This window comes from Elephas maximus, chromosome 1, assembly GCF_024166365.1.
Source record: "Elephas maximus indicus isolate mEleMax1 chromosome 1, mEleMax1 primary haplotype, whole genome shotgun sequence".
Taxonomy (NCBI): Eukaryota; Metazoa; Chordata; class Mammalia; order Proboscidea; family Elephantidae; genus Elephas; species Elephas maximus.
The window spans coordinates 139,082,467-139,101,048 of NC_064819.1; the positions used below are offsets into that span (position 1 = coordinate 139,082,467).

Here is an 18,582-nt window from a genome sequence, read left to right on the forward strand (position 1 = left end):
TCAGAATTTAAATGATTTATTTTGCATATATGTATGTAATTTTTCCCTATTTAGTTATTTTTCGTTTCTTAAATCTGCAGTGAAAATACACAAAATGCATCATTATGTTCTGGAACTGTAGTTCACGGTAGACGTTTTCATCATGCAAATGCACAGATAACGGTAGTAAAAACAGCAGCCCAAAGGTAAGGATTCTAATTGTTACCTTTGTTTAGTGTATACGTATCATCCTTTTTCATAGAAAGTGTTCACTTTTTTTTCTAACCCATTTTTTCTTTTGTGAACTTCACTATGTTCCCATTATCTGTAAAGAGATACATCTATGAAATAAGTCATGTCCTAGAATTTTGTTAAATTTCATATTTGCTTTTTAATAAATTACATTCTGTAAGTGGAGAGTTTTGTAGTAAGAGCCCATTCTATTGCATTATATTCCAGTAGATCTAAAAAGATATTTAAATGAAGCTGATTTCACAACATTGACAGAGATATCTTCCTTTTCATACAAGATTTATAGGATTTTGTAATGTCAAAATAAATCACATTTTTACTTTTAAATGTTTGAGAAAAATCTATTGCACAGTAATTTTTATGGATTTGAGTATTCTCATTGATCTTGAACGTACTACTTGAACCTTAAAATAATGAAAGTAATATTTGGGGAAAACTTGGTATTTTAAATACTATGAGGCTTTTCAGAACGTTTTTTGAAATGTTGCATCCTTTTTCAGTTAGCTTAGAAGTCCTTAGTTTCCAACAATTAAATAATCTATTTATTATGTTATAAATAGTTTAGGTGATTTTTTTTGATAACTAATAAAACTTAGAGATTTAGTATATGTTTCAGGTGCTGTTCTTCAGTTTTTGAAAATGTCAAACTAGGCTGTTAACTCATTTATAAAATGTGTCCTGACTTTTAAAAACCCTTGCTATATTTGCTGTTAAGTTATAGACTATTAACATAAAAACCTGAAATCTTTCTCAGACTTCAGGATGATAAACCCATCTTTTGCTTATTATGTTATTTTATCATAGTTTTCACATAATTAAGAGAATCAACTAAAAACACAAATGTTAGTGCACATACTAAAAAAAAAATGGCTTGCCCTGCTGTCAAAGTACACAGATCAGTCTTTCTGGCCTGCATGTGACACAAACATGAGAATAAATAATAAAAGAAGGTAATTAGGGGGAGGGTAGAAGGGGAAACATACACTTCTCCTCACATACTGATCGCACTGATAAAGTCCATCTATGATAAAGATGTCTTCATATACTGAAAATATGGTTTTAAGGTGAAATACTACTTAAAAATTTACAACCAAGTTAAGTGATATATTTTACAACCAAAATTATTATTTTTGATGTTTTCTCTTAGTTTGGAATTATTTGCACTGTGACCTATTGCCTCCATCCTTCCTTTCCTCATTGGTAAGATTAAACTGATTATAGTATGGAAATTGGTAAGTGCACTTATCGTGCACTATAATAGGTCTCTGCATCTGTCATACCTTGCATGTGTATCATCACTCATCTGCATAAAAGATTAGATTCAGTTAATAGGGAGTAATATTTACTAGTAAAAGTTTCAAAAAAAAAAAAACACGAGTTAATTTGTATTAAAAAAAAAAAAAAAGATCCTGAATGAAAATACAAGAACAGCTCCATAGGAGCAGTAAAACCGTAAAGAGTCAAGTCAGCAAGGCAGATTCTACTTATTGTTTGTCTTTTATTTATTTGTTCTGTATAAGAATATACATTTCTTGCTCCTACAGCAGTATAACTGTCACTAAAAAGATTTAGAAGTTGAAAGAAGTTATTGAGAGGCTTTCCATTTTCTTCCTCCAAAAATGTTGTCATTTTATGCTACATACCAGGTATAGGTGAGGTGCAGAATATTCAAAGGTGAATGTAACAAAGTCCTTGCCTTTGGAGCTCAGGTTTGATTAGCGTAGAGGACAGAAAAGACAAGTAAACAAATGATTACGTGGTAAGTGCAATAGTAGAGATATACAAAGTATATGTAGTAATATCACAGAAAAGGGAGCAAGGAAGAACTCAAAGGAATTAGAAGAGAACAGGCCACCCCTGCAGTAGGAAACATCTTCAAAGGCACAAAGAAAGCCTTCATCAAAAATGGTTGCTACCAAGTAGTCTGTTTTAATTAGTGTAGTGTTGGCACGATTGTCAGATGTCAGGTGAAAATGAATACACTGGTTTTTACAGCTTCTCCTTATTTTTTTTTCCAACTCTTAATTTGAAATTCAAGGAAGTAACACCAGTTGGTAATTCATACACTCAGCCTATGCTTTTTTAGGATGAGTGCTGTAACTTGGTTTTTAAGTAAATTAGACCTTCTTCCTGAGTAATTTGTAATTCTTTAGTAAAATATGGGAACAAGTGCTTCACACCTGTTTATCTAATAGGAATGAGTGAAGATTGCTTAAATATCATATCAGTTAGCTGCTGAGATTTGAGAGATAATTTAATTCATATTTAAAACGTAAGCTGTTTATATACCGTGTAGTGATGGAAAAATAGCCTTAGTATGGAAAAATAAAAGGCAGAAATTTAAAAATCTGTACAACTCTATGTATATCTCTACACCCATTTTGATCAGATGTGTTAAAACAGCATATTTTATCAATTTATGTTTTATTTATATTTCTTTCACATACTTTTTTTTTTTGGCTTGGCTTTTTATTAAGAATGGGGAAAAGACTGTAAGGGATCGTAGGGTAAAATTAAAGTGTACAAAAGCATATATAGCCCATAAAGGGGAAAATGGACCCAGGAATAAAATTTAATTAATGAAAATTACAGTTTTGAAAAATATTTAAGTCTTAAAACAGGTCCCATATATAAGAATCAGCTCATTCTTCCTCACCACTGTTCTCCCTCCTTCCTTCTTTTTTAACTTGCAAGAGTACTAGTACAACTGTAATTCAAGGTAATTTTTATTTTCCACTTTGTATGAAATAGCCCAGTAAGAATGTAAGTTGACATTTTAACAGAGTCCTACGTTACTCATAATGGCTTCTTCCTCATTTTTTTAATAAGGTTTTTTTTTTTTTAAAGTTTAGTATGTAAGGTCCTCTAGGGCAAGACTTGATAAATAAATAACGTGTTGAGGATTTTTGTATAAGTACTATGACTTAAAAGTTGGATACCATGTTAGGATAAATGTATTTTTCTCAAAGATAAGAAAAATGAGCATGAGTGTGTGTGTGTGTGTGTGTTTGCTTATTTTTCTTCGTGACTGTCTTGATTTTTTTTGGAAGAACCAAACTTGTTTCTTTTACCTTTTCTATGTCCTCTACCTCTTCCCTTTCCTCTATACAGGTGAGTTTAAAAAACAACAAACTCTAGTGTTTTAAACTCTTTTCACTCCTTGGGCACAGGAACATAGAGTTAAGAATGGCTAGATTAAATACCTAACTTTCGATTTTCATTATATTTTCCTGGAAATATAGCTTCATAAGAATATATATATAGGGTAAGATAGAGTATATTTAAACTTTTATCTTTATGTTTTGTTTCACTTTAATAGAGATGTGGCAATACTCTCATTTTTCTGTCACTTATATAACGTAACTCTATACAGACTATTTGCATTTATTTGGAATAGCAAAGGTAAATTTCAAATTAATGAAAATTGTTTATTTTTTTAATGTGTTTCTTTTGAATGTTATTCATATAAAAGTTACATATTTTTTCTTAGCTTACCAGGATTTTTTTTTATTTTCACTAGTGTACGCCACATCATAGGAATACAAGAATTAATATGGGAACTCAGGGATTTTGTCAGTCGTGCTTTGTTTATAGTTAATTCTGAATATTGTTTTTAATAGAGGAATAATTATGGAGTCTGAATCTTGTTTTCTGAATCGAGGGGTTATATAATTTTTTTCTTGAGTAATTGATGCTAATAGCCTTTTAGCTTTTCATGAACTGTGGAGAAGGGTGGAACTTTTATAATTTGGACTTGTGATAAAAGGCCGTAATTTCAAACTTTAGGCCTTTTATTATGTCCCAAACCGTTTGTTTAATCTAAGACTTTTGTGCAAAATTTTCAGCCTTAAAATTTTTTTTTCCTTACTCAAAAGCAAATAGTCATACCTGATATTAGGATTGGAAACACTAAAAATTTAATGTTTTTTAGTTAAAATTTAGTAACCACTAAAAATTTAAAATGTTTTATAGTTAAATGAAGCCTTCCAGGAATCTTTCATATTTTTATACATATTTCTTCTTCCTGTTAAATGTATTAAGAGGAAGACTATTTAAATATAAACTTTTTTGTATTGACAGAAATTGAAAAACAGTGTATATATATTAGACAAGATTCAAAATGTTGTATATAACATGTATATAATGTATTTGGAAACCCTGGTGGCGTAGGGGCTAAGTGCTACAGCTGCTAACTAAAAGGTCAGCAGTTTGAATCTACCAGGCACTCCTTGGAAATTATGGGGCAGTCCTACCCTGTCCTAAGGATCACTATGAGTCGGAATTGACTCGACAGCAATGGTTTTGGTTTTTTGGTTTATAATGTCTTTAAAACAAGTTGATCATATTATAGTTTTACCTTATTGACTGCTGTTACTAAAGCTACAATGATATAGCAACAATGAGGTCTCGCCTCTTACTTTTCTTTTCTTTTTCATGTTTTAAGCAATCTGGACCGAAAAGAAAGGTAAGCTTAATATCGATGAAATTAGAGCATGGATATAGCAGTAAAATATCAAATTCTTGGTTATTTATATACTTTGAAAAATACCTATTGAATTAGCGTTCATCATTAAAGCTTATTCATTATCTTTTAAAAGGAAACATTAACATAATAGCATGATCTTTGGATTATGTGGTAGTGTTTCAGCATAATTCTCAATATACATTTTCTGTGAATGGTTATCTATTTATGCTGATATGATTACTTTTCTTTAAAAATAGAATGTTTCAGTGTCTTAGTATGATTGCTCTCAGTTACATTATCAAATCTTTCTTGATATATTTCAGTGATGATAATACTTCTGTTTTTACACCTCAGTAGCTTGGAGTTAAATACATCAAATGTATTCATTCCTATTCTGAAACAAAAGTTTGTAGTAGAATTTTATGATCGACCTTTCTCTTTTCTTACTATTTCTTCCTTTTGTCCTAACACTGCAGGCACATAGTCCTTTAGGAAAAATGTTAAATAATATAAATGATACGGAAAAGGTTTTTAAGAACACATCGCTTTGAATAGTGAAATGATGTGATTGCTATAAAGCAGGAGCCCATAAGAATAGCTTCTCTAAACCCACTGATATGCATACAGAATGTTTTTAGCCGGTGTATATGTCCTTTTGGCTAGTTTCATTAAGAGCCCTTGCAGTACTTTTATGTGATTGGTGAATGTCAAAAGAAAGGACATTGTATAATTTTTTTAAATTCAATAATTTTAACTGTAATTTTGTTTAAAGATGTAGAGATAGAGGATAATGTGCAATATTTTATTAAGTGCATTTATTCCATCTTTATAAACACCAAGTTTCTAAAATATAAATTTAAAGATGATCCTTCCAACAAAAGATTTACGCATATTTTATAATTATGAAATACTTGATAGTTGCAGCCGAGTCAACTCTGACTCAGGTGACCTCATATACAACAGAATGAAATGCTACTCAGTCCTGAGTCACCCTCACAACTACCAGGATGTTCAAGTCTATTGTTATAGCTCTTGTGCCAGTTCATCTCACTGAGGGCTTCCCTCACCCTATACTTCATCAAACATGATGTCCTCGTCTAGCATTTAATCCGTTCTGATGTGTCCAAAGCAAACGAGTGGCACTCAACTCGCTTGCTTTGGATAGTGTTCTATTGTGATGCATAAAGTTTTCATTGGCTAATTTTCAAGAGTAGATCACTAGGCCTTTCTTTCTAGTCTGTTTTAGCTTGAAAGTTCCTCTGAAACCTGTCTACCGTGGGTGACCCTTCTGGTATTTGAAATACCAGTGGCATAGCTTCTAGCATCATAGCAACACACAAACCACCACAATACCACAGGCCTTACATGTTTTAAATGAATGGATTGTGCAGACGTTTTACAGCCTACTTTGTGGGAGTGAAAAAGTATTTTCCCTTTTTGTTATCTTTATCTCTTACTAAATCATTATTTTTCGTATGACACAGTCATTTTATATCTTTAATTTTTAACTCATGTGGTTTCCTTTTTTAGTAAGAACATTAATATTTTTTAATAAAACTTAGAAAATACATACTAAATAACTCTATAATTATATATATGAAACAGTTTTGTTTTATCTAAGAAATTGTTTCCAGTATACTATAGTAGATAAAATGTAGGTACTGTTATGTTATCATAATAATAGAAAGATGTTAGATTATTAACTTTTTCACAGTAGCCTTGGAGGATTTGTGCTGATTTTTCCGCTGTTTTGGCTCCTTAAGCGCATTTCAGTAGATAAATTTATTCCTTGATATATTTAACAATGCCTGTATGTGCCAGGTACTCTATTAGGAGCAGACAGAAATTCCTTTTGGAGCTTACATTCTTGTTGGAATAATACTGGAATAGGAGTCATAAGAGAGAATTGAGTGAGTAGCATATAACCAGTGGGCACATTACTTGCTATAATATGGGGATAGTAATATTTGCCCAGTTTTAAAGGAGGTTTTTGAGGAACAAATGAGATGATTATTTAACACTGTTTTTTTTTTTAGATGTTATAATTTAAGCTTCCTAAAATAATAACAATCCATATCGAAATTCTTTCAATTATTTGTACTAAGTCTACCTGCAGGGATTCTAAAGCTCTTAAAAATTGAAGATGAAGCAACAGCTTTTTATAAAAAGACCTTATGAGGAAAGCTCATGAGTGCTTTATTTGGCAGCTTATTTACTTTAAGGCTAAACTTAGCCCATTAATCCTTTGAATCCTTACGTGAAATTATTTTGTGTTAATTAGAGACAAACTGAGAAGAACTTTGGTGTTAACAGTAGTTTTTACTTTGTGATTTTTTTTTTTTCTCCACGTAAGCCCTTTTTCTCCCTTCTTGGGGCACTGGTGGCACAGTGGTTAAGAGCTCGGCTGCTAGCCAAAAGGTCCGCAGCTCGATTCCACCAGCCACTCCTTGCAAAGTCTATGGGGCAGCTCTACTATGTCGTATAGCGTCGCTGTGAGTCGGAATTGACTTGATGGCAATGGGTTTCAACAGTAAACTGCCTCTTTTTTTATGATCTTTGAAGAGTAATGGAGGATCTTTTATCTTTTTCCCTTAACACATGAGAGACTGTAAATCTTTGAACTAAATGATTTATTTATAGGAGATTGGTTTATCTAATAAGTAAAATGTACTTGTGGAAGGTTAATCTTTTCTAGTTTTTTTTTTTTTCCTAATTGTAATGTATACTGAGCACAATGAGGTGTGTTTTTAACTTAATACCCTCCTGAAATAAATAGTAAGATTTGGAGCTTGAAAACTTAAAAAAAAAAATACTGTTAATTCTCTTTATCATGGGATGACTTATGACAACTTGAATGACTCAAGTGCCTTTCTGACTTTATGGAGAAATTCAGTTGTGAATACAGTGTGTGTGTTAGCACAAGCAATCTAGAATATATAATTTGGTATTATAACAGTTGTTTTACCTCCTGAATAAAAAATCTGTTGACCTATTATAATCCTGAATGGTGATTTTTGAATTAAAAACGATTTTTAATACTTTTTTATTGTAAAAAGGGTACATTATAAATAATTTTGAGAGGTACAAAGTTGAAAAGAATATAGTAAAGTAACATACCTAAAAGGTGTATTTGGAAAAAAACCCAAAAATACCAAACCTGTTGCTGTCGAGTGAAATTCCAATTCACAGCACAGTGGTTAAGAGCTCGGCTGCCAACCAAAAGAGCTCCTTGGAAGTCCTATGGGGCAGTTCTACTCTGTCCTCTACCAAGTCAATTCTGACTCATGGGGATTCTGTCCTGTATGGTCACTATAAAGCTCTTACAATAGAAAATTATTAGGATTTTAATGTATTTCTTGCCAGTCTTATTTTTTTTTTTTTCTCCTATGCACTTTTTAATATATTTAGGCATTAGGTCATAATGGAAATATAGTTACATATTCTGAATTTTGACCTAACAGTATGTGCTAAGCTTTTTTTTATGTCATTGGCTTCTATTGGCTACATAATAGCTTGTTATGAAACTGTATGAGTTTTGGTTTTTTGGGTTTTTTTTTTTTTTACTATTAGCCTGTTTCTGTCTTCCCCCACTCCCAGTATTTTATATAACACTTAGATGAATAACTTGGTATATAAATCTCTAACTGCACCTCTTAGGATAAATCTCGAGAAAGGACTTCTTTGGGCTGGATTACAAATGTTTTTAATGCTCTTGATAAATATTCCCAAATTGTTTTGAGAGGGATGGTACCAATTGATAATAATACTGTCAATTGCTGTCTCAAGATATTTGAAAATAAAATTATATTCAGATGATACTTTTTTTTTTAATTATGGGGATTATCTGAAACCTTAGCAATAATAGAAGTTGAGTGAGATGGTAGGCTACCAGATTGAGAGTATTAATAATTAATGCTTTTCTTCATTTCAGCTCTAACCAGTTGGAGCATATATTAGAAAGACCAAAATCGCATTCACAATAGCAACTAAATTTAAATACCTTGTAATAAAATTAATAGTGTTAATAAATTATCTAAAGAACCTAATTGGATGCATATATTACATTCCTCGTTGATAAAAAGCCTTCATGTTGTTTGATGCCAGTGCTTCTTTAAAGTGGATTTAATGTGGTTCTAGCTAAATCTCAGTGACTTTGTTGTTCGGAGAATTTGACCAGTTGATTCTAAAGTTCATTTAGAAGGATAAATATTTGAGAAGAGCAATAGACTTATTTTTAAAGAATGGTAATTAAGGGAAGAAAAGAATGACTCGTCTTGTACAGAATAAAACACACTGTAAAGAAAATAGTAATTAAACATGGAAACTCTGGGAAAAAATTAAATAGGCAGTAAATAGATAAAAATATATTCAGTTTGCCCAGTCAGTAAGCAACGCTACAGTGCCTTTCAGATGCTTGAGTTAGGACATTTTACACCAGCTGACAGTATTTAAATTACTATATGATGGCTCTGCATGGTGGCTAGTGGTTCGCTTTCGACAGCGTTTTCATCTTTTTTCAACAGTGTTTGTGTAGTTGTTTGACCTGGTAAATACGCTTATAATTACATAATGCGTTTTAGGTTTATACTTTTATTCATTTTAAGTATTTATTTAATACCTACTATATTCTTTTTCTTTCTTTCTTTTTTTAAAGGCATAAGGATACTGTGATGAATAAGACAGACAAGATTCCTCTACTCCTTTAGCTGGGGCAGACTGATAGGGCAAAGACTAATAATGAACAAGTAAAATATGAAATAAGTATTTCTGTGTAGAGACATATAATTGGATGATGTGATAGACAGTGGCAAGTTTTGTCTTTTTTTTTTTAGGTTGCATGTTCATAAAAACTCTAAACTGCAAAGCTAACCATTTAACCATAGACTAAATAAGGAGTGAGCCATATCAAATGCCAAGATCATCAGGATGGCTTTTCCAGATAGGGAAAAGGTGAAACTAACTTACTAATACAAGAATGAATGATTTTGGCATGTTCAAAGAACAGAAGGAAGGGCCACTATGGCCAGAGCACAGGGGGCAAAGAGGAGAATGTTGTGACGTGGATTTGGAGAGGTCATCCACAACTAGGTCATAAAATAATTTGTAGAATAATAAGAGGTAGGATTTTATATTAGTGCAATAGAAACTTTGGGGTATTTTAGTCAGGGAAGTTTTGGTACCTGATAAATAGTTGAGGTTTTCGAAAATAGTATCTTGTACATGATTTATAATTTGGCACAGTTAAATACAATGGCATTCTATTAAGACTGAGCATGTCCCACTTTCTAAACAGACATGATACTGCAAAAGAACATTAAGAGTAGTCTGTATCTAAGTATCCCAGCAAAATCTAGGAGCTGGGGAGGTAGAAAGGAGAGGTAAAAGCAATCTTAAAGGCCTTTTTTGGCAAGGAGGAAGATGATGGGAGGGCGAGTGGGGAGAATAGGGAAGACTAGGAGGGTCACTATGAGTTGGAATTGACTTGATGGCAATCAGCATGACAATGGATAGGATGGGGAAGTAAAAAAGATTTTGAATTTCTCATCCGTTATGGTGTGTGCAGTAGAACATCTTGTTACTATCTTGATAACGTGTTAACACAACATGGCCAATGGGTTGGTAATATGGGTTGAGAGTGGGAAGGTAATTATTTGTTAAATTAACTAGATGAAAAATAATAAGTTGTGCAAACCAGTAAAATTAGGGGAAAAGAGGAAACTATAAAATAATAACAAAAATATAAAAATAGTAAAGTAAGGTGAAAGAAAAAATGGTCTGTCAGCTCTTGTCATAGTTATCATCAGACTGAATATATCTAGTAAAAGGTAAACTGTCAAGTTTAATTAAATATAGTATATTGTATTGTTGGAGCCCTGGTGGCACAGTGGTTAAAATGCTCGGCTGCAAACCAAAAGATCAGCGTTTCAAACCCACCAGCTGCTCTGCAGGAGAAAAATGTGGCAGTCTGCTTCCATAGATTTACAGCTTTGGAAACCCTATGGGGTAGTTCTCCTCTGTCCTACAGGGTTGCTATGAGTCAGAATCAACTCGACAGCAGAGGGTTATACTGTATTGAGACATAAAAAAATAACAGTTTGAAAGTAAAGGGATGTACAGAGCCACAAGAGAAATGCCAACGAAAAGAAAGCATGTGTGGAATTTTAATAACAGCTGGAATTAAGGGTTATAAGCACTAAACAGGATAAAGGAACACAGTTTGTTGTGGGCACAGTCAATAAGAAAGAATATAGCAGCTAAATGTGAAAAGCTCCCTAAAATAGTTAAAAATGCAAGGAGATCTTGGTTAGAATACAATCGTGGAAGTTTGTGTGTGTGTGTGGTGGAAATATGTATAACAACACGTTTGCTGATTTAACACTTTTGAATATACAATTCAGTGATATTACTTATACAATTTGGGAGATTTTAATATGTGTCTTTCAAAATTAGACTGATTGGTCATATGACCTGGCAATCCCAATCTTAGATCTATACCCAAAAGAAGTGAAGGCAAGAACACAAACAGAAACCTGTACACCAGTGTTCATTGATTACAGCACTATTCGCAATAGCCAAGAGGTAGAAAGAACCTAAGTGTCCATCAACAGATAAATGGGTAAACAAAGTGTATATACATACAGTAGAATATTAAACAGCCAGAAAGAGAAATGAAGCCCTCTTGTATGCCATGTATGGATGAACCTTGAAAACGTCATGCTGAGTGAAAGAACTCAGTCACAAAATGGCAAATACTGTATGATCTCACTTACATGAAATAGGCAAGTAGAAGCCAAAGCTTAGTGATTACCAAGGATGGGAGAGGCAGAAAGCGAGAGTTACAGTGTAAGGGGAACTGAGTTTATTTTACTGATGGTGGAATAATTTGGAAAACTCAGAACCCATTGACATCAGGTTGATTCTCATAGCAACCCTATAGGACAGAGTAGAACTGCCCCATAGGGTTTCCAAGGCTGTAAATCTTGTTTTTCTTTTTTTAAGAACAAAAGAAGTTTTATTTGGCATATATTCAAAAGGACAAAACTGGGAAGCAGACAAGCATGCTGCCAGTGCTAATGTCTACCAAAATCCAAGGAATATTGTAGAACAGACAGGAAGGGGAAAATGGACACACGTGCTGCTACAGCCATGTCAGTCCGAGTCAGAGTAATATTACAGAAGAGACAAAAGTGGGAAAACAGACGTTCCTGCTGCTAAAGCCATGCCTGTCCAAGTCCTGGGATGAAAGTGAGAAAACGGACAAACATGCTGCCAGAGCCTGTCTGTCTGAGTCCAAGGAAACATTATAGAATAGGCAAGAATGGGAAAATGGCCGTGCATGCTGCTAGAGCCGGGTCTGCCCCAGTCCAAGGAACATTACAGTCATCAGTATATATTAACATTACAAAGGGCAAAACTACTGAAAGCTTTAACTGTTCACAGATTGGCTGTTGTTGTTCTTGTTAGGTGCCCTTTAGTCAGTTCTGACTCATAGCGACCCTGTGCACAACAGAACAAAACACTTCCAGGTCCTGCGCCATCCTTACAATCTTGGTTATGCCTGAGCCCGTTGTTGCAGCCACTGTGTCAGTCCATCTTGCTGAGGGCCTTCCTCTTTTCCACCGACCCTGTACAGTGTCATTCTCCAGGAACTGATCCCTCCTGACAACATGTCCAAAGTATGTAAGATGCAGTCTCGCCATCCTTGCTTCTGAGGAGCATTCTGGTTGTACTTCTTCCAAGATATTCGTTCTTTCTTTTGGTAGTCCATAGTATATTCTTCGCCAGCACCATAGTTCATAGGTGTCAAAACTTCTTCAGTCTTCCTTATTCATTGTCTAGCTTTCACATGCATATGATGCGATTGAAAATACCATGGCTTGGGTCAGGTGCACCTGAATCTCTAAGGTGACGTCTTTTCTTTGCAACACTTCAAAGGGTTCCTTTGTAGCAGATTTGCCCAATGCAATGCGTCTTTTGATTTCTTGACTGCTGCTTCCATGGCTGTTGGTTGTGGATCCAAGTAAAGTGAAATCCTTGACAGCTTCAGTCTTTCCTCCGTTTATCATGACATTGTTTATTGGTCCAGTTGTGAGCATTTTTGTTTTCTTTATGTTGAGGCATAATCCATACTGAAGGCTGTGATTTTTGATCTTCATCAACAAGTACTTCAAGTCTTCTCCATTTTCAGTAAGCAAGGTTGTGTCGTCTGCATAACACAGGTTGTTAATGAATCTTCCTCAAATCCTGATGCCCCGTTCTTCTTTATAGAGTCCGGTTTCTTGGATTATTTGTTCAGCATGTAGATTGAATAGGTACGGTAAAAGGATACTACCCTGACTCACACCCTTCCTGACTTTAAACCACTCAGTATCCCCTTGTTCTGTCCGAACAACTGCCTCTTGATCTACATACAGGTTCCTCATGAGCACAATTAAGTGTTCTGGAATTCCCATTCTTTGCAGTGTTATCCATAATTTCTTATGATCCACACAGTCGAATGCCTTTGCATAGTCAGTAAAACACACGTAAACATCCTTCCCACGTGTCTGTCAGTTTGCCGTACTGTGGAGGCTTGCGTGTTGCTGTGATGCTGGAAGCTGTGCCACCAGTATTCAGATACCAGCAGGATCACCCATGACTGACAGGTTTCAGCTGAGCTTCTAGACTAAGACAGACTAGGAAGAAGGATCCAGCAGTCTACTTCTGGAAAGAATTAGCCAGTGAAGACTTTATGAATAGCAGATTGGCTAGAAATTGCTAAATTGCTAAGATTCTACATTTTGAATTGTCTTTCTTAACAATCACTGGTACGGGTTTCAGTCAGAAGGTTCTTGATTGGACTCGCAAATCTTACTATTCACTAAAGGCTAATAAAAAAAGATAAGAGTGGAAAGCATATGGATCTTTTGTGTCATGATTTATTTATGTGAAAGATTCCCTAAAACATGTTTTCCCAGATTGTCTTAGTTATTGTCTTTATACCTCAGGGCCCAGTTGATGTGTCCTTGTGAGTCTACCTCCAGCTGGGTTACGTTCTAGAAAGAAATAATGGCCCTAGTATTACCTGCTAAATCATTCCCGCCTTTTGATCGGAGATTGGAGTTAACACATCGATGATCAATACTTGGACTTAGGCTCCTAGATAGCGGCCATGGCAGGCTCTTTAAACTCACAGTGCTGGCTTTCCACCAGATACCATCTGGTTCTTCATCACAAAGCTGTAACTCTTTACGCAAGTAGACTGCCATATCTTTCTTTGTAGAGTGGCTGGTCAATTCGAACCATTGACCTTTCAGTTAGCAGCCAAGCTCTTAACCACTGTGGCCACTAAAAAACTAGGGCTCCTTAAATTCAGAAAAGGTTAGTAATAATGGTTATACAGCATGAAGAAATAATCAGTATCACTGAATAACACATATAAAAGTTTTTGGATTGGCAAGTGTTTTGTGGCGTCTTTTTACCACAAAAAAATTAGACTGATAAGCCAAAAAATTAGTTTGGAATGATAGGTTTGAACTATAAAATGAATACATTTGCTTTATTTTATAGAAATGTATTTCTTTTTTAATCAGAGCAATGGAAAAACTATTTTTTAAAAGATATCATTAAACAAGGGAAAAAAATAAGGAATAAACCAGCAACCAGATCCTAGATGCCTAGGGTTGGGGCAGGGAAGAGGGAATGATGAGCATGGGGTATCTTGTAGTGCCAGAATGCATGCAGATACTCAAAAAACAAAAGGATGATGTCATGTCAAAGGACCCCAAGAACCAACTGAAAGCTCCCAGAGGCCAAAACAAGCAATTGGACCCAAAATATAAAATAGATACCTGTGAATTCATACCGATATAAACAAATGATTTTATAAATTATTTATTGAAGTATTTAAGCAGTCTTAAAATAAATCCTGCTTTTAATACAACGCCAGATTCCATTTGGTAATAAGTTTTTATGAGCTACGTAAAATGAATTTGAGGAAAAGGAACAGCTCTTTCTTAAAGAAGAGTTCCAAATAATATATGTAGATACTTTCCTCTTCAAGAAATGTGAGCTGGACTTAGTGACTTGCTTCCAAAGAAAAAATAAGGGAAAATAGTAATTTTTGAGTGGACACTAACTTAATTAAATGATGAAGGTTAACATCACCAGTGGTAAGTTACGTTGATATCATATACCCTCTCCTTCCCATATTAAAACACTAAAAACTTGATGCTATCGAGTCATTTCCAACTCACAGCACCCTATAGGGCAGAGTAAACTGCCCTACAGGGTTTCCAGAGAACAGCTGGTATATTCAAACTGCTGACCTTTTGGTTTTGCAGCCCAGCTGTTAACCACTGCACCACTAGGGCTCCCCTCCCATATTACATGTTAAGAAAGGCGTTTCACTTCTGTGATATTCTTCCCCCACAACCTCATTCTAATCATGAGGAAAACATCAGGCAGACCCAGATTTAGGGATATACTACAAAATACCTGACCATTTCTCAAAAATGTTAAGGTCATGAAAAACAACTGAGAAAAAGTAGTAGACCACAAAAGACTAAGGAGGCATGACAGCTAAATGGGATGTATCCTGGATTGGATCCCAAACAAAAAGAGGGTATTATACTGGTGGAAATCCTAATACAGTCTGGAGTTAATAGTAGCCTGCCAGTGTTTATTTCTTCATTTTGACGTATGTATCATGTGAGGTGTTAACATTAGGAGAAACTTAAAAGATATAAGGGAACTTTGAATTATTTTTGCAGCTTTTCTGCTAATCTGAAATTATTCCAAAATACAGTTTATAAAAAAAAAAGACAGAAGGCTGGGGCCTATTTAATCTTTAAAGAACAGAGCATTCAAATGGTATTTGAACAATTCAGAACAGAGAAAAATAAAAGAGGTCTCCAATTCACTTTATGCAGCTTGTAAAATCTTTATTACCAAAATAGAAATCCAACGTCGTATCAAAAGTGGGGTCTATTTCAAGATTGCTGGAATGGTTTAAGACATGTCACCTTAATCATAGCTTATGATTCCTATATTAAACTTTTTGGTTTATGAGAACTAAAACTCTTAATATTATCAGCATATGTTTTCCTAAGTGCAAAGGACAGTGTTATTTCCTAAAGAATAATTCATAGGCCAGAGGTTATGAACAATCTAATGGAGGTAATATTTGAGTAGGGGGAACTTGGGAGGGAGGGCCTAGGAGTCTGAGGACCTGGGCTCCAAACTTAGTACTTGGTAAGTATGATCTCCAGTGAGCCATGTCATTTCTGGTCTTGACAAAACGACTGTGGCATTCAAATAAGGCAAACAATGCAAAAAGTTCTAATATGGTATCTGACATAAACAGGCACTGAGCACATTTATTCATTTGTATATCCTTTAAAGAATAGGTTGAAGCCTGATAGTGAGGATTTTTAAATGTCAAGAAAAAGAATTATGGTTCAGTTGACGTGGGGAACACCAGAGCTGTTATGAAAGGCTTTCCTAGATAGGACAGAACTCATGGGACACAATTCACAGAAACTACAGGGCAAATAGTGTCCCCTGGAGTTCAATCCTCAGGAGCTCTGCCAGTTTTTTTTTTTTTTTTTAAGGTGAAAATTGCCTGCCAGTTTTTTGTGTTTGTATTTTTTTCTTTTTAAATAGAGTCTAAAAAAAAACACACACACAAACACAAACCTGTTGCCATCAAGTCAATTCTGACTCATCACTACCGTATAGGACAGAGTAGAACTTCCCTGCCCCCATAGTGTTTCTAAAGAGTGCCTGGTGGATTTGTGCTGCAGCTATACCATTTTTGAGCAGCCGTAGCTCTTAACCATTGTGCCACCAGAGATTTATTTTGTGTGAAATGGAAGAATTCTATCAGCAGAAGAATCAGGTAGGAGATGCTTAAAATGACTCTAGAAACAGTAGAGTGGTGGTGTGTATGGTGCTCTCGAGGAAACGATAGATAAAAGAAATGTAATGAAATATTAGATAACTGGAAATTTATTTCTTTTGGTTAGAAATGTTTCAATAGAATAACTTTAGTATTACCAGTTTTCTTGAAGTTATTGCAATGCCTATTCTTCTGCTTAAGACACTTACTTTTATCCTTTTTTCTGATAAAATGAGTAATCTTGTGGTAAAAGAATTTCAAAACATAGTATCCGGGAAGTTGAGAGTTGATAGTCTAATGCTTTTGACAACAACAGTTACTCTATATGACGTGTGAAAGTATCTTAAGGTTTAGTTTCTTACGGTGTTTTTCTTTTTCAGTTGCTGTTTCTCTTCTGAAAGTTGGCGACTTTATTAATAAGGATGTTTTTGAGGGAAAAGATGGATTGTTTTTTCACATTTAAGAATTTCGTAGTTTTTATTAGTCTTCTTTCGAAGTGTAGTAGTAGGTTTACAGTCTTTTTGAAGGGCTTTAACCCAAATTTTTTCTGGCTCATTATTCCGGTCTCATTTTGGGTGACTGTTGGTAAATGAGTTGTTTGATAAAACATAAGATATTTGTTATTTTGCATGTGTTTCCCAGAACCATGATGGACAAGTACAAGTTACAAAATTGACAAATAAAGTTTAAAGCTCTACATAAAGTATTGATGGTGTGATCATGTACTTAAGTAGGGCTCTTCAGTATAGTTGGTTTAAAGATTTAGATTTAGTGATATTCAGTGGTCAAATAAATTATTGAGGAAATGTATTTCTGAACGTTAGGTTGTAAATTACATGTTTTTATATGTGGCGGTTTTATATTGGTAGACCTTAGCTATTCATAGGTATTAACATTTTCATAATAATCAACAATTGAGCCCCCCCCCGTTGTGAATTTGCTGACCCGAAGTATTATTAATCATTCCTATTTTAGAATACAGTGTGGTTGATGATATTTTAAGTATTTAGATGATTGTTATTTTTAGAAATACTTGTATTTTAAAAATTAAAGGCCCAAAGGACAAGGGGACCCCAAAGAGCTAAAGCAATCTTGAAGAATAAAGTAGAAAGACTCACATTTTTTTATTTCAAAACAGGCTATAAAGTTACAAGAATTAAAACAGCCTGGTACTGGCATAATAGACGTGTAGATCAGTGGAATAGACTAGAGAGTCCAGAAATAAATCCATACATCTACGGTCAGCTGATTTTTTTACAAGGGTGCTAAGTGCATTCAATAAGGAAGAAAGAATCTCTTCAACAAATGGTGCAGGGAAAATTGGATTTCCACGTGCAGAAAAATGAGTCAGGATCCATACCTCACATTATACACAAAAATCATTTCAAAATGGATCAACGACCTAAATGTGAAAACTAAAACCATAAAATTCTTGGAAGAAAATGTAAGGGCAAGGCTGTGGGACCTAATTTTTAGTGGTGGACAATCAGATAGGACACAAAACCATGAGCAGGAAAAGACAAAATAGATAAAGGGGACTTCATAAAAATTAAATACTTTTATTCATCAAAGGACTATATCAGAAAGTGAAAAGATAACCTACAGATTGGTAGAAAATTTTCAGGAGCCACATATCTGGTAAGGGTCTGATACCCAAAATGTATAAAATTTTTCTGGAACTTAACAACAAAAAGATAAACAACTTAATCAAAACATGGGCAAAGAACTTTAACAGACATTTCACCAAAGAGGATATTCACATTTGCCAACAAGCACATGAAAAGATGCTCAACATCATTAGCCATTGTTGTTGTGTGCTGTTATGTCAATTCCAAGTCATAGCGATCCTATATGACAGAGTAGAACTGCCCCATAGGGATTCCTAGGCTGTATTCTGTGGGGGCAGATTTCCAGGTGTCTTATCCTGCAGAGTCACTGGGTGGATTTGAGCCACCAAATCTTTCTGTTAGCCATCAGGGAGATACAAGTCAAAATCACAGTGAGATAT

General features: G+C 34.4%; 1 protein-coding gene across 6 annotated transcripts in view; it reads left to right on the top strand.

The window, feature by feature from the left end:
* Positions 1–18,582, top strand: part of SENP6 (SUMO specific peptidase 6) — a 118,576-nt gene that overhangs the window by 31,131 nt on the left and 68,863 nt on the right. For 3 of the 6 annotated variants that reach the window (XM_049895811.1, XM_049895834.1, XM_049895843.1), the window contains 2 exons: positions 81–185; positions 4,676–4,696. In XM_049895811.1, coding sequence (XP_049751768.1) covers positions 81–185; positions 4,676–4,696 — 126 coding nt within the window. The remainder of the gene's footprint in view (positions 1–80; positions 186–4,675; positions 4,697–18,582) is intronic. The other 3 variants (XM_049895827.1, XM_049895861.1, XM_049895818.1) reach the window with 2 other exon arrangements.